At 40.5% G+C, this 16,651-nt stretch overlaps 1 protein-coding gene across 3 annotated transcripts in view; it reads left to right on the top strand.

Annotated features, from left to right (window-relative positions):
• LOC135704635 (uncharacterized) overlaps positions 1 to 16,651 on the top strand; it is a 65,753-nt gene that overhangs the window by 24,867 nt on the left and 24,235 nt on the right. For all 3 annotated transcript variants that reach the window (XM_065226113.1, XM_065226114.1, XM_065226115.1), the window contains exon 2: positions 8,900 to 9,040. In XM_065226113.1, the coding sequence (XP_065082185.1) occupies positions 8,900 to 9,040 (141 nt within the window). The remainder of the gene's footprint in view (positions 1 to 8,899; positions 9,041 to 16,651) is intronic.

Genomic DNA, 16,651 nt, shown 5'->3' with positions numbered 1-16,651 from the left:
TCGTCTTCTTCTGGAAGTTTGACCATAAGCCAAAGGTTTTTTTTTGTTCGACTTCTATTGGAAGGTATTTCCGAGCTTCTTCAGGCTTTCCCTGGAAATGGCTACTTCTGGAAATTTACTTCCGGTTTCCGAAAGTTTTTTTAGCTTCCTTTGGATGTGGCATCCGATTTATTTTTCGATAGTTTATTTACATTTTCGCCACAAGTTTCTCAATACAAATATTAATTGAAAAAAACACTGCTTGGTCACAATTTTGATCACCACTTGAAGACAACTTTGCTTAAGAAAAAAAATTTCGATCCATAATAATTACAAGTTAGGGTGAACCATAAAAATCAGTTTTTTTTTATAATTATCTTTTTACACATTCATTTTACGTTTATTTTATGAGTCAAAGCAGAGCTCTTCCAATTAACGTGTGGTTTATTTGAAGGACAGTTTGATAATGGAACAGAAAAATGAAAAGTCAAATAAGCAGGACTACTGAGATGGAATTGAACTATTGCTTCTGGCTTCCGGGTTCCTTCGATAATATCCCCTCTCAATCGTGTAGCCCTAGACTCATCCGTAGTTCTTGCGAGTACCAATAGATTCCACTTGGATGCGTTCTTCGGCAATATGATCCCTGATGAAATGGTGTTTAACATCAATGTGTTTGCTTCGTTTCGTCTCCAAGTTATTCGCCATTCCAATACAGCCTCTGTTGTCCTCGGATATGGTGACAGGTGTTTTCGGATCCTTGGCCTTCATATCTTCAAGTACTCCAGATAACCACATGGATTCTGCAGTAGCGGTGCTCAGAGCTACATACTCGGATTCACTTGACGAAATAGCAACTGTAGTTTGCTCCTTGCTGCACCATGATACCGTTGATCCAAACACCTTAAAGACGTATCCCGTGACTGATTTTCGATCTTCATTGTCGGCCGCCCAGTCAGCATCAGCAAATCCAACGAGCGGACGGTCGTCATTGCGTTCGAACTTCAATACAGCATTGGCACTTCCCTTCAGGTAACGAACGATTCGCTTCAAGCACTGCCAGTGTGTTTCTGTTGGTTTTTGCTGGTAGCGCCCCAGATACCCCGGCCGAACGCACAGCATAATATACATTAAACTGCCTAGTAGCTTCCTGTAGGGTTCTTCAGTTGGCGTCCCCTCCATTGGTGACTTAGCTGGATTGCATTCAGCCAGTCCAAAACGCTCCAAGACTCTTGCCACGTGCGCCTCCTGCGAAAGTTGAAGAACTCCTGTTTGCCGATCGTACGCTATTTTCATTCCCAGAAAGTGGCGTGCTTCTCCACAGTCAGTCATGCTGAACACAGTCGAATGCTTCTCCTTCATACGTGCGATGGATTCCAATTTCCTCCCTGCGATTAGCAAATCGTCCACATAGAGTACAACGTACAGCTCGTCTCCTTCTTTGCATCGTGTGTATAGGCAGTAATCATGGCGGGACCGCTTGAAACCCATCTTGATCCAGCATCGTGGAGATTGCTTCAATCCATACAATGATTTCAGCAACTTGTAGGTCATATTTGCTGGAGCCTGGACGCCTTCAGGAATATCCATATAGATATCCTCCTTCAAATCTCCATGCAAGAAGGCAGTTTTAACGTCCATCTGATGGAAATGGAACTGGTTGTAGACGCCTACAGCTAGCACAGTCCGGATGGTTGGTAACTTCGCCACCGGTGCATATGTATCCTCGAAGTCAACTCCATAACGCTGCAGGTAGCCCTTCGCTACTAGTCGGGCTTTATATCGAGCGGCCTGGCCATCAAAGAGACGAGCTGTACGTTGTACTCTATGTGGACGATTTGCTAATCGCAGGGAGGAAATTGGAATCCATCGCACGTATGAAGGAGAAGCTTTCGACTGTGTTCAGCATGACTGACTGTGGAGAAGCACGCCACTTGGACAGGGTGTAATCTTCCACACACCGTTCGCCTCCATGGATCGCAATTCGTCATCAACAGCCTCCAGCCATTTCATACGATCGCAGTGGGCTTCGATGTCACTGTAGCATTGAGGAGCATCTGTGGATAGCCAGCAGAAGTTGCTCTGTAACCGGTGCGCCTCAACATCGCTTGTCCTTCGGCTCGAGTTGTTCTTGTTGCGAAGGGAGCGCTCCGGTATCATCCGCCTCCAAAACGTCTGCATCATCAGCAATCGGAGTATTCTCACGTGACATCGGCCTCTCTTCAGGTGACGGTTCCATTGAATCACGAACAACTTCGTATTCTCGGAAATTCGCAAGATGAAGTAACCCATTGTGATTCAAGTAGCGAAGGACGGAGAAACACTGGTATCAAAAACGGTTGGAACCATCGTCGGAAGCAGTAACAAGAACACGTCGTTGAACATGAAGGATGTTCTCTATGTTCCCGAGCTTCGCGACAACCTGATGTCCGTTAAAAAGTTGGTGAAGGCAGGCGTTGTGGTAATTTTCTGCGGTTCCGTTGCGGTTCTCAAGCAAAAAACAACGAAGTCATTGCTACTGCGAACTTGAGAGGTAACCTGTACGAGATCGAGGTAGACATTCCAGTGTCTTCGGCAAATATGTGTCAAACTGAAGCGACCAATTTGTGGCACCGAAGGCTTGGACACCTGAGTCAACAGGGAATGAAAGCGATCATAAGTAACAATCTTGTGGATGGTGCTGATTTCAGAGCAGACAAGCTGGCGGTCAGTGGAAGCGTGCTGGGCCCATAACCTTTTATGAGTGAAAGCAGAGCTCTTCCAATTAACGTGTGGTTTATTTGAAGGACAGAAAAATGAAAAGTCAAATAAGCAGGAGTACTGAGATGGAATTAAACGATTGCTTCTGGCTTCCAGGTTTCTTCGATATCAGTTTATAATTTTGAGAACTGTCACACTCATCTTTGCTGAAGCATCTAAGTTGATATATATATATTTTGTTAGGAAACGTTATAAACTTTATAATATGTTATGTTTAATTTTAGCAAGAGATCATTTCCTAAGTATAAAGGATTGAGATCAACACACTTCGAAAAATTAAAGTAATTTTAATTCTCCTAAGATCAACACACGTAGACGACTCTAATGATATACAATTGCGTCCGTTAGTATTTTAACATGACTTCAAACGCAAAATTGTAATTTTACTCGTTCAAGTTGGTTGACATGAAAAATTATAATAAGACGTATTTTTCAGCTGCCTACGGAATGTTCCATGTAATGGCTATAGGAAAAGGGATTTACATTACAGTTTTTGATTTTGATTTTGATTTTGATTTTGCGAGACAGAAGGGGGTCTTATGAAGGCCAGATCTCAAGTCTCAAGGCCAAATTCCAGAACTTGAGTGGAACATGGTTCTCACGTCAGACTATAATGTCTAAAATGAACCACATGCCCCAACCAACCCCTAGAACGGCTCCCATACACTCTCCATGCTGAATCGTGAGTCCCCCCTTTTCCCATATCATTACATGCAAAATAATAACCCGATTCAGGTCAATTGAATATGCCTAATTGAATTAGTTGCAATGATAGTGTTAACAGTAATGACAGTATAATATAGTAATTTAATAAAATGAATATTTACCTGTTAATAATGATCGAGGTTGGTGAAAAGTATGGGAAGTTGTTAGTAGATTTTACCATCACATAGTTAGTCGAATCCTTGGAAACCATCATCCTCGTCTTCAGAGAAACCTCTGAAATCCAGGATGTTCAGTTGCTCATCGCTACTTGAATCGCTGAGAGTAACTTCCGAGTCTTCGTATTCTGATTCCACCATTTCAGTGAACAATCTTGTCGTGGCTGATTTGAACTCACTTCGACCGCTTCTTTCTACATCCTGCCTTGCGCTGGTTTTCCAAGTGAAGCAGGGTCTTCCAACTTTTTTCTTCTCCGGGATCCTATACTCTAGGGCTTTCCTGATAATCCCCTGAGGTGCGCTTCTAACGACGTGTCCATAAAAGTTTAGACGAGAAACCCTGATTTTATTGTTTATGGTTCTTCCTTCCAACTCCCGTACAGCTATATACTGTTAATCAGACTGTTCATTGTTCGGTGAAGTCTCTACATTGACTAATTGTTGTTCTTGTGGTTGTTGCTGCTGTGACTGTTCCATGTTTTCAGATTCTTCTCCTTCACGAGACCCTGCATTACTCCTGCTCAATCTTTTTAGTGTAGACAACATCGTGCTCTCCATTCTACGGAGGGAGTTCCTATTACTTTTGAGTACCGTTGCCACTTCCATTGAATACGTCACTACCGGCGTTATCAAAGCGTGATACAGTTTCTTTACCACAGGCCATCTTACTGGGTGTTGCCGCAAAAAACCGCATAGTGTATGGAAGGCTTTGTATGCTTTCTTTATTCGATCTGATGTTGTCTGTTTCCGGGTTAGACTGCTGGTAATCGTTGCTCCCAGGTATGTCAGTTTCGTTACTAGGGTTAGTTTGTATTTTCCAAAATCATATGTCTGGTCTGGGTTAACGTTCCTTATATTGTACGGGTCCCTCAGTACTTTGGTTTTGGAGGTATTTATTTCCAAACCAATCGATGCTAATAATGATTCCAATACAGATAGCAGATGTTCGACTTCGTCAATATTTTCACACAAAAACAGGAGGTCATCAGCATATGCCAGAATGAGCGGTAGTACGATACTCTCTATATGCTCCATATTTAGTTCTGGGATAAATTCCTTCATCGTGACAAGTACGTGATGCAACATGATAACAAACAAGATTGGGCTGATGGGGCAACCTTGTTTGATTCCTCTTTTCTTTCGTGTTATTTGCGTGAGTTGGCCATACCACTGCAAGGATGTCTCTTCACTCAAACACGCCTTAAGAATCCTGTTAACCAATGAATCGGACACGCCCATTTCCCGCAATATTGGGGAAAGCTTTGACACATCGATTTTATCAAATGCTTGCCGAAGGTCCACAGATACTATAATGACGGGTTTGCCTTTACGCCATTTTTCATCCGGTATCCGTCGAAGAACAAAAATCTGGTCCGTAGCGCTTCTTTTTCGCATGAAGGCCATCTGGTAATCGGGAATCTGCGGAAGTTGCTGTTGTAGTCTGTTCAGCAATATTTTTGCATACAGTTTATATGCTACTGAGCATAATGTAATTCGCCTGTAGTCATTTGTCGATTGTGGGCTGGGTATTTTTGGGATTGGTATCTGTATTGTTGTTGCCCATGACACCGGGACTTCGTTGCTCCGAAAAACGTCGACTAGTAGTTCCACTAATTGATCCAGTAGGTTTTCAGATCCGTGTTTCAGCAATTCAACTGCTATTCCATCCAGGCCAGGTGCGGAATTGTTACGCATTTCTATTATTATTCTTATCACCTCGTTCTTTGTAGGGTCTGGTCCCGGAGAGCGCTCGTCAGTTTCATCAGTTAGCTGAATATCTGTCCCGCTCCTTGTTCTCGTAGCCTCATCTCCCAGTCTCTAATATGGATAAATTTCCCACGCTTGCTTCCATTATTCCTTCTGTGTGCTTTGATAAACCTGAATGTTTTCACCATTTTATCTAATCCATTATCATGTTCTGTTTCTTCAAGAAACCTGTTGATTTTGTCTTCGAAATGTTGTTTAAAAGCATTTGCTTTATCGCGTCTGGCTTCCGCGCAGCTTTTCTTCAAAACTGGGTTCGACCGATCCAAAATAAGTTTGTGATGAATTTGATCGTACCGTTTATAAGCTTTCTCACGCCTTGGAGTCATAGGAGATGTGGGACAACTCAAGTGAGATTGTGCTGCTGTAGTCATAGCCGTAGCTATCTTTTCCCATTTTTCACATATGCTGGCATTACCAGGGATGCGAGCTAGGTTTCTATCTAATGTTACCTGTTATCTTTCCTTTATGGTTTCGTCATTATATAGTAGTCCTAGATCTAGTTTAGCCCGCTTCGTTGGATGAATGGCTGGACCTTCTTGTGAAATTGTTACACTTTCTGTATTTCTTTTGCGTTTAATTATTCCTATCACCATTTTATGATCGCTGATTGATGCTGGATGCAGGAACGCTTTGATATCAGGATTGCATAAAAAGGACATTACGCTTAGTAGTATATGGTCGATTTGAGATTCACTCTTCCGGTTACTCCATGTAACTCTGACGGATTTTAACTTGGCGAATGTGAGGTAATCCTTGAGTTTAAGGCAGTGAATTAGATTCTTCAATTCCAGTCCGTTTACATTTGACTGCCGATGTAGTAGGTTGTGTCCTATGTAGCGTCTATCGCTATCCGTTAGGTCTTCTACTCCTAGGTGGGCATTGAAATCGCCGAGCATTGCGATTCTGTTTTGTAGGTGGTTTGAAAGACCTAAAACATATCTAATCAACACAGAAAATTCTCCATTATCCTCCTTGGTCACCGGTCTAGCATAAGTGGATATAAATATAATATTTTCTCCAGCGAAGTCACTAAGATACGAGCACGAGTTCGAACTTATCTTTTTGAATTTATTCGGCTTATGTATAGATTTATGAACGACAATAGCAGTCCCTCCTCGTCTCGTTGGCGAATTCTATCGTCATCGTTAACATTGTACCACACATAATGTCGTGTCTCGAACGTGCATCCAGGCATACGCGACCCTTGTATAGCGGCTAATGTGATCTGTTGTTCGTTAAGAGCAATGTCTAATTCGTCTCGTTTCCTGTCATTTGAGCATCCTCTGACGTTCCATGTTGCTATTCTGTATTTTTGGTTTGGGTTTCCTGTCATTGTCGTATTAATTGTCGTATGTTCGTATGACCTGTTACTTATTTGTGATGCATCAATCCTTGGGTTCCGCTGCCATATTTCGATTTCGCTGTTCGGGGCCTGATAACCTCGTTCATTGGGTGTCTGTTCTGTTACCTCTTGGGATCTATTATTTCGTAATTGTACATTTTGGATAATACTATCGTAGTGATTCCTGCTGCAACTTTCTCTAGTATGAGCAGTAATCCGGTATGCAAGGCGTATAACTCCATTGACTGTTCCATTCTCGTTAAATTTTGTAATTGGTCCATTTTCGTTGAACACGTCGACTCTCCTTCCATAGATTATGGATACCACTGAAATCGTTTCCTCACCGCCCCATTCTGCTGAGGTTTCGAGCCTTTGCAAGAACAGTTGGGTTTTCTCTTCCAATGTATTACCAGGAGTGCGTATTTCAGGATCCATAAGATAGGATATCAGGTTGTCTGAATATGTATGAATGTGACTCCGGATGTGAGTCACAACTTCCCGTCTGAGTTGCCAAACCATCTCATAATGTTGCTCCGAATGCACCTCTGTATGATGAAGTTGGTTCACTATCGATGAAAATAAACAGTGTCCATCTCTTGCTATCAATCTCACTAGTAGAGCTCCTCGATTATACCGCATTACTTCCATTTTGAATCTGATCGTGGATCCTTCGTGTTTTTATCTAACTATCTCCATTATATTCGTAGGCGTCGGATCAATTCTGCAAGATTATGTGATACTTACATTTAATCCTTGAAAAATCGACGTTCATTGTCATTGACTCTTTTCACATGTAGCGATTGAATTCAGTAGTCCAAAAATACAAGTAATACAAACAGTAGTGTTGAAACTTCCGATTTCATATTTAAATACGTATACACATCGGCACGGCATCAAACAAACATTTATTTAAATAAACATGCTATAGATTTAGAACGTTTAAGTCACGACCGACGACGTTGAAGTTTTAGTTGCGTTGCCCAGCGTTCGTTCGTGTAATTTTAAGTCCTTCCACACCGAAAAAAAAGTGTGTTCGCATAGATTTGAGTACACTCTTGTAAAATTCTTTGTCAAGAAGTAATATTTTGAGGATGGAAAGTTGCTATAATATGACCACTTCTTTTGTGTGCGTCTTGTGAAACGTCAAATTAAGTTAATTCTCGAATTACGCCATGCAATATTTTTGGTGTGAACCTTAGAGTTACTATGCTGAGTCACAGATCCTTTCACTTTAATCCAAGCTTCATTCATTAACCCTCGAAGATCATTGTCATGCCTGAATGATGTGCGTTAAATCTCCCGAGAAAACAACTGCATAAATGCTGACATTTAACATTTATAATTGTGTTTGACTAACATTAGCTGCACCGTTCCAGACGCTGACAAGCGTGAAACATGATTTAATCTAAGAAAAACAAACTTTCTTCCCCACAAATTATAATCAAACGCTCAAAACCAACGCTTCTTCTAGCATGCCTAGTCTCGGTAAGAAAGCGCACAAGACTAAACACCGACTGAGTCTAGGTACCCGAGCAAAGTCCAACATCAAAATGAAAGCAAATTTAAACCAAATTTTGTTATAAATATCAAACTGAAATCATAATTTGATTTCAGTTTGCGCGATTGTCAAATATATCGTTTTCATTGCATTAGCAGAACATCAAACTAAAAACACGTTCTGTTATCTTCGGGAAAAATGTACATCAAATTGATTCTTCAGTTTGCTGTCACTGATAGCAGATATAATTTTCAAGGTGATGCCACAGGAAGATTGTTTTGCTCTCAATTTTGATATTTCAACCGTTTAAACGACCAAAACGACAGCAACCTGAGTAATCATTATCAGCGAAATCAAATCATCAAATTTAGATTTCAATTTGATCTCAGACTTTGCTCGGGTAGGTACTCTCTGGAGGCTCTGCTTCATCAATCGCAAGCGCTAAGTAACACATCCAGCCCTCCACAGCTCGCTGGACCGCGTTCGTTCATTGCATCAAACGATAGCCTTTTTCCCCACTCATCTTCGGATCTACCATGCGCGACTGCCGCCCCACCTCGCTAATCGCTTCTAATGTGATCAATACCACCCTCAATTCCACCGATTAATGTGCGACGATGATTCATATTAATGGTTTGTGTTTTCGTTTCTTCTTCTTCTCCCTTCCTCCAGCATCAGTCGATTCGTCTGCAATCTTGGAAAGCGTAATGTGCATGGTCCGACCGAACCCCATGCAATGCATACGACAGCAAGCCGGCCGGATGCTGTCCAACTGGGAGGACATCCTCGAGACGAAGAAGCTTGAAATGATGGGTGAGTAAACCGTTGGCAGCCTGTGGGAAATTTTGACAACTAGTAGATTCGCAATTTACGATTATCGCGAAACATTCTAAAGCATTTGGAAAACTTTCGCACAACGTGCATTCGCTCGTCAATTTCCATTATGGTCATAATTGAAAGCCACACGCGCACGCCCGCGCCCCAGGAAATCATCCATTATTATTGGATGGTTTTCCTGGCTCACGTAACACAAGAAAATGGCTTTGATGTGTTCTTCATCATATAGCACAACAAAAAAAAAACAAATCAAGCTGAACATTGCATTAGGTCCTAAGTAACATTGATCGATTCTCTTCGTCGACTTTCTCTTTCGTTAATAACTTGAGCACATAACCATTAGATGCTAGATAAAAGCTTCTTTTACTGATGCTGTGTGCTGAAAATACCTGGGAATGTCTTTACATGGTCATGGGAATACAAAGAGAAAATCGAGGAAGAGAATCTGTCAATGTTACTTAGGACCTAATGCAATGTTCAGCTTGAAATCGTGTTCGGTGGTTTTCTTTCCCCAGCTCATTCTCCGTGAGTATTTTATTTTTATATTGTTTCAATTGAGTGAAAAAGCACCTGCGATAAGTGGGATAATGATAAACATGTTGCATTTGATAGCGCACTTAATTTATAAGCCAATAGATCGGTAATGGTTAACAAGCTGAACCTTTGAGAGAAAATAACGGATCGTAAGGAGTTATTGCAAAACAGCTGTTCCAATTGAAGGAAATGGTGGGATCTATCACTTTAGCCGACGGTTTTCGATGAGTACTTTATTTGCCATTTCCATTGAACAGGTGTTCACGGTAGGGTGGATCAACTTTACAACCCTCTGTTCTTCACTGCTGTTTAGGGTTGCTCGATTTACGGGAGGATTTTAAATTTTGTGTTGGAAAATGTATGGGAAACGGAACGAATAATGCTTAAATTTCACCAAACCTCGGACATAGATTAGAATACTATACAAAACAACTTTGTGCAAATCGATTTGATCTTTGTACAAAAAGTTACTAAACTTTCACTTTATACCAGGTGTTCTACACGTACCTACAAGCTCATATATACCCCTGTATAAATGCCCTCTGTTAACAATGAATCGAACTAAGTGTAAGCGAAATTTCCGATAGATGTCACCATTAAGAACAGCACTGACGTTTCCCATACAAAATTTAAAGTTCTTCCGCAAATCTAGATCATAACCAAATTCGTTCAAATTTGACACCGTTGTTGTGGACCTCAATACGCATCGGAAGAGCAGTGGGGAAAAGGGAGTGGTGATCCACCATACAAACTTGACCCACCATAGTGCACAGTGTTCTATGGGGCATCCATTACCTTCAAATGCCTTTTGAACTCAGTCTAGAGTCAATGAAGTCAACTCCAAATTTACTGCAAATACTTTATGGGTTAAATATCCTGACACCAGACGGGTTAAGTCCTAATGGATGCACACCACCAACTGAAATACCATGGAGGTGCGGCTTGCATAGAGACTGGCTGGCATTCAGCGGCTGAATATTAAATGCTTATCTCCGGAAGCCCCATCACTGGAAGAGAAAACCTTAGGCCAACCGCCTACTGAGCAGTTCCAAGCCAAATAGCGAAAATATAAACAAATTTTAGATTTGAGCTGTCAGAATTCCATGAAGCTTTGCTTTCGCTAGTGGCAATGATTCAAGTTTGTTATGGAATTCGGCCATTTTGACTCACGCCTAATTTTTCAAAATGGCGTGTTCGATATTTTTCAATATATCATAGCATGAAAACAGCCCATATAATCAAAATGATGTCTGAGTTATTTAACAACAACAATAATCACCCTCTTCCAAATTCAATGGACTCGCTCCGCTGTAGAGTTATTTTCATCACTGAACGCCGTCAGCACTTGAGACAGTCACGCATTCGACCAGGGTTCGAAACTCATTGCAGCCATCTTCTACCTTTTTGTGTATGGACGTAGGACTACGTCTTTGTCGTATTTCCTCTAAGCAAGTTAGAAAAAATCGTGGATCTCTACGTCTACTTTCTGGAATTGACTAGTTTCCCGGTGATTCCGGATATTCAGAGGACCATTTTCTGGCCACTTGCTTGCAAAATCGATATGGTGATGGTATATTTCCTCTATGCTCATGATTGTATGCAATTTAGAAAAAGTTGCAGATCTCTACACAGTTCGAAAAAGTAGCGTAAATTTCTGCCACTATAATACACATAAATGGAGCCTCACATATCATACAAATTCACATTACAAATCGTGTAAATTTATGAGTAATTTAATGAAATATTCTAAATATTGTATGCAACCATCCATCTTTGTAAGCAATATTTCTTGCAAGTTGCTAGTTTACGTGATAAGGAAGTTTACATGCTTCAATTTTAGCATGCATGGATATTTACATCACCATTAAAATGCATAATTTTTTGTTGTGTAGGTTTACTTTCAGGGATTGACCATTTTCCCGGTTTTATCGTTACGATTGACCACCCACAACTCCAATCGGTGCCTTGTCTGTTCCGTTTGAAAGTAGATAGGCATACCATTCAAGTAGTGACTCAATCTTAAGATGTGCTAAGCAAATTGCCTAGAACCAGTCATGTCAACATGAATCGACACGTATTTTGTTTGGGACTTTTCCGGGTTTTTCCGTTCCGGCTGGCCAACCATCGGTCTAATTGGTTTTTTTCTTTATTCAAAATAAAATTAGATAGCCATATCTTTCGATTGGTGGCTGAATCATAACCAGCCATGTCAACTATGAATCGACACGCATTTTACAGCCTTGGTACTTTGAGGAAGTTTTAATGGCATGGGATTATGTCAGTTAACGAAAACACGTACCATATGGGATTAGAGCCAATTAGGGGTAAGTCACTCAGCACATCGTGCCAAAATTAGATTCGGCACATCCATCGGCATACCTTCGGCACATTATCGTAGGCATTAAGTTGTTGTAAATTAAATGGGAGCACTGCTGGATAACTGTCATTGAAGTTGTTCACAACATTACGTGTTGTTTGACTGTATATTCAGGAACATCCTCTAATTGAATATACCAGAGGAACTCAGACCAGCAGTTCACTTCTCGGTTCACTTATAGATATAAATACGAAATGTAGGTTCTATAGTGGGCTCAAGAGAAAGAGGCAGTTAATCAAACCCCATTAGCACCCTTATTCAAGTAATGCTGCAACTCACAGACAACAAACTACAGAAGTCATATTCATCATCCTCTATAGTCAGTCTCCAACAATGTTCCCCAAGCGGCGCCGGTGGTGTAGTGGTAAGCGTGATTACCTCTCACCCCAGCAGGTCTCGGTTCAATCCCAGTCAGCGCCGCCGGGATGTTCTGAGGCATAACATCTGATCACGTCTTCCTTCGGAAGGGAAGGAAAGCCGTTGGTCCCCGGTTCATGAGTTGATGAGTCGATAGATAGGGTCCAGGTGTGGGAGCTGCCTCCCTGGTGTCGGTAGCATTGGTGCTCAGCACGGAAAACAAGAGCGACGGAAAACAAATCAAGGAAAAAAAACAATGTTCCCCACTGGTTCCATCTCATTCCGGCCGCTGATAGACCGTTGTTTTTCACAGCACGATAGGTTAGGTTTCTGGTCTGCCTTTGAGGCCATTATAAAACGCTAATACATAGGACTTTTATTATCCTATGAACATAAAACACCAACACCCGCCACTTCCAGCGTCATCATCAATCCGATTTATCCTTGCGATTTCAAACCAAAAAATTCAAGGTGTCAGAAATACCGGGTTTGCCGGGATGGGTATTTTACAATCTATCGCAGCTTGCTCTATGACCGGTACAATCGGCACACCTGCAGCACACTTGCAGCGTTGCCAGGTTATTTTCAGAAAAATCTGGACCAGGTAAAATATAAAATCTGGAAAAATCTGGAATGCTCCAAAAAATCCTCTTTTTAACATAATGCTATTGAAATCAAAGTGATTTGCCAAACTCCCGTATAAATAGGTTAGTATGATCATCTGGAGTTTATTTAAAGTACTAGAATGGTTATAAATTACATGAAATAATATAAAGCAAATAACTTGTTGGCAAAAGTTCAAAAGTATTGACACGGTGTACCCAAAAAGTTCAAATATCCATAACGCAGCATTTAATAAATTGAGCTGAATGTGGGTAAAAACCAGCAAAAAATATGGTTAGAATTGTTTTTTAAACGGTAAAAGTTTTAAAAAGAATGAAAAGAAAAAAATCAAGGAAATTTGATGGGATGGATTTTTTGAACTAATAGTCGATGTAGTCCTTACTATTTGATGCAGTACCATAATTTAATGATTTCATTAGTTCTAAATAATTCTCTTATTACTCTGAGGTTGATCAGATTTACAATTTAATTCTTGACATCATACAACACACAACACCCAGCAGACCAGTAGGCAATTTTATTTTTAAGCAAAACTCACCGGGCTGAAGTGGGAATCAAAGCCTAACATCGTGGAACTCACACACAGTTTACCTCCACTCCATTCCACTCTTCGCATGACCATTATGCTAAAGAATAATTTTATTATATTACTAAAATAAAAGTCTGATAGCTTCATTTTTGAAGTCTCAAGAACTTCCTGCGTCCCAGATCATGATTTTTTTTTGTTAGTCTGAATTTACTTGGAAATCTTTACAGGATATCTTCGCCTTCTTTTTAGTTCAATTAGAATCATCCTAGAATTCTATCAATTTTTTTTCTATACTCCCCTAAAATAATCTTGAAAATATATAAACTTTTCCAGTAAAATTCTAAAGGCCCACACGCATTAGATCCGGATCGGACGCGTTGCGGCAAAGTGACAGCTAAATCTATTGTCTAACTGTCAAATTTACGTCAACGCAACGCAAACGGATCTAATGTGGGTGGGCCTTAACAGTTCTTAGCATTACCTCTTGTAATCTCTTATAAATCACTCTCCATTTCCACAACTCCCTCAAATTGGTAATAATTTACAAGAATTGGCTCAATTTTGTGTCCATTTTTCTCTATGAAATTCTTAAAATATTCTTAACAGTTTTCTTGGTACACTCTTCAGAATGACCGTCACACTCTTCTCAGACCCATCCGATAATTCCCTTTAAACTGCTTTGTAGGTAAGGTCAGAATTGTTTTGAAATCCTTTTCAATATTCCTAAGTACTCAAGTACTTTGTCAAAATGGTTTTGAAAGTCTCCTAGAAATTGTGCTTAAAATTTTATTAAAATTAGTCTCCATAGAAACATTGTACAGAATTCCTTTGAAATTATTCTCACGATTCGTATCAGCATATTCCTTACGTTTCGTTATAAGAATTTTCTATGATTCCTCTTCCGGATTGTATTCCCTTTATTGACAAAATCTCCATGGAATTGTCATCAGAGTTGACAAGACAATTGACACCGTCTTCAACCAGAGGTTGCACAGACTCAATATTTAACACTAGACAACGGACAACACACCACACCCATTAGACCAGAAGGGAAATTTTCAGATTGCCAAAATTTGCAACGGCTGGAGGGGGAATCGAACCCTCACTTCGTGGACCTCACAATACGCATAAATGATGGGTGACGCCGCATGAACCCGAAACCCACAAAGGTGGATGTAATTCTACTCCAAAGTAGCTTGAAATTCTCCTTTGATTTCACAAAGAATTCGCCGCACACTTAACTGTGAACTATTTTCAGAACAACCTTAAAATTCCAATAATGTCCAACGTTGATGACCTTTAATAATTAAAATAGCAAGTTTGGCTTTTTATTTTTTATAAGAGGGTAAATTAATTTCAATGATATTTTTAAAGCAACATGTTTAAAAAATCTGGGAAAATCTGGAAGATATTTAAAAAATCTGGAAATATACGTGGTCTGTCTGTGTATCTGGCAAGACGACTAAAAATCTGGAAAATCCAAATAAATCTGGAATACTGGCAACGCTGCTTGCGGCACACCAAGATTGGTGTGTGGATCTACCCCTTGATTTGGACTGATCTCACCATGTTAATTTGATCCTCCAATCCATGGGTTTCTTAGTTTTATTTTTCTCTACGTTTTGCATCTCATATAGTGATTCACCGGAATGACCTGTAACAAGTCTGATTCTATTGCACTTGGTCATACCCATCCTTCTTAGCACATAATGGATTCTCCTCTTCCGGTTATTTAAAAACACTTTCGCGTATATGACTTTACCAACTACCGAACACAGGATATGGTGGTTACACACAACATTATTGGAAACTTTTACTTAAGCTAAACGGCCCTAAGGAAAAATTCTAATCGAAGCAAAAACGTGACAGCCAAATCGGAAATCAACCACTCTCGGGCAGAGCCTACTGCGGTCTCCCTTAGACTAGACATTCCAAACTGGCTTTAAAATTCCGAAATGGTTTGACAACGCCAAAAATCGGCAAAAAGGTTAAAAAATGTTAAAATGATCCAAAAATACCGAGAAAAATGGCAGCAATTTTTGTTCAAAATCTTCATACTGGTCCAAGCTCCAAAAATTGTCAAAAAATGTTGAATTTCCAAACCAGCTTTAAATTCCAAAATGCACATGAAATTGTCAAAATAGTTTGAAACGACTGATTAGTTCTGAAGTTAAATACCTCCGGAACCAGTTGACCGATCCCAAAAATACTCAGCAGCGTTCTATAGGACAATAGTACCTTTCATTTGGGGTTAATTCGGTGCAGTGGTGGCCAAGAAACATGACTTACATTATTTCACTACACACACAAATGCAATTGTGGAATTACTCAAAGAACACCAAATTGAATCAATAGTCAATAAATTACACCAGAAAAAAAAAACAATGAGTAGAAAATAAACTGATTGCAAAAACACATTCTAATTGAAACTTATTCCCTCTAAGCTCCAAAGTCACGCCGACTGTTGATGAATAGCCCGATAGTTACTTAATGTCCTATATGCGTTCAATCAATGCTAAATGATGGTCATGATCGCATCATCATTTTCCCCTCATAGAGTTGAAAATTCAAACGAGTTTTGAGTTCATTCATCGATCCCGAACGGCATCCGTGTAAATTCCTTGATCATCTTTTCCGAACATGTCACGATCTACTCAGCTGGCAGCCTCCATGCCGTCCAAAACAAACAGTCGTGGGAAACCCCTGTTCTCCCGATTCCAGTAACGGTCCTTTCTCTTTCAATTAATGCACGATTATCGTCAAAACAAAGCAAAACACACCGGAATAAATACCTGACCTACCTCAATAGCACCTCACCACATAACCTCACAAGCGAAAGTCGATGCATCGATGCCCAAAATTCCAGTCTGCCCGTATCGAAAGGGAAAACGTGTGTAAGCGAAGAAGCTCCCCCTAGCCCCATATTGGGCCAATTAAAAAGCGCGACTCAACTTTCCCGGATCGTGTCACCCACGTGCTTTACGAACGAATATCGCCTCTTGCAGCGCTGATTGGTGGAATGTCAAACGAGCAATAATTTGAATAATCGTGAACATGAAGACAAAAAGCGGCGAATGCCGTTTGGCAATGCCTGCCAAACCAATATTGGTCGAGCCCGCGGTGGAACTACGTACGTTCACAAATGCGCCGGGGAGGTCTCCCCCGG

Source organism: Ochlerotatus camptorhynchus, unplaced genomic scaffold, assembly GCF_037179485.1.
Source record: "Ochlerotatus camptorhynchus isolate MF236.1 unplaced genomic scaffold, CSIRO-AGI_Acam_v1.1 ptg000244l, whole genome shotgun sequence".
NCBI classification, from domain to species: Eukaryota; Metazoa; Arthropoda; class Insecta; order Diptera; family Culicidae; genus Ochlerotatus; species Ochlerotatus camptorhynchus.
The sequence above is the reverse complement of the archived record's forward strand: the minus strand, read 5'-3'. Positions and strand labels throughout refer to the sequence as shown.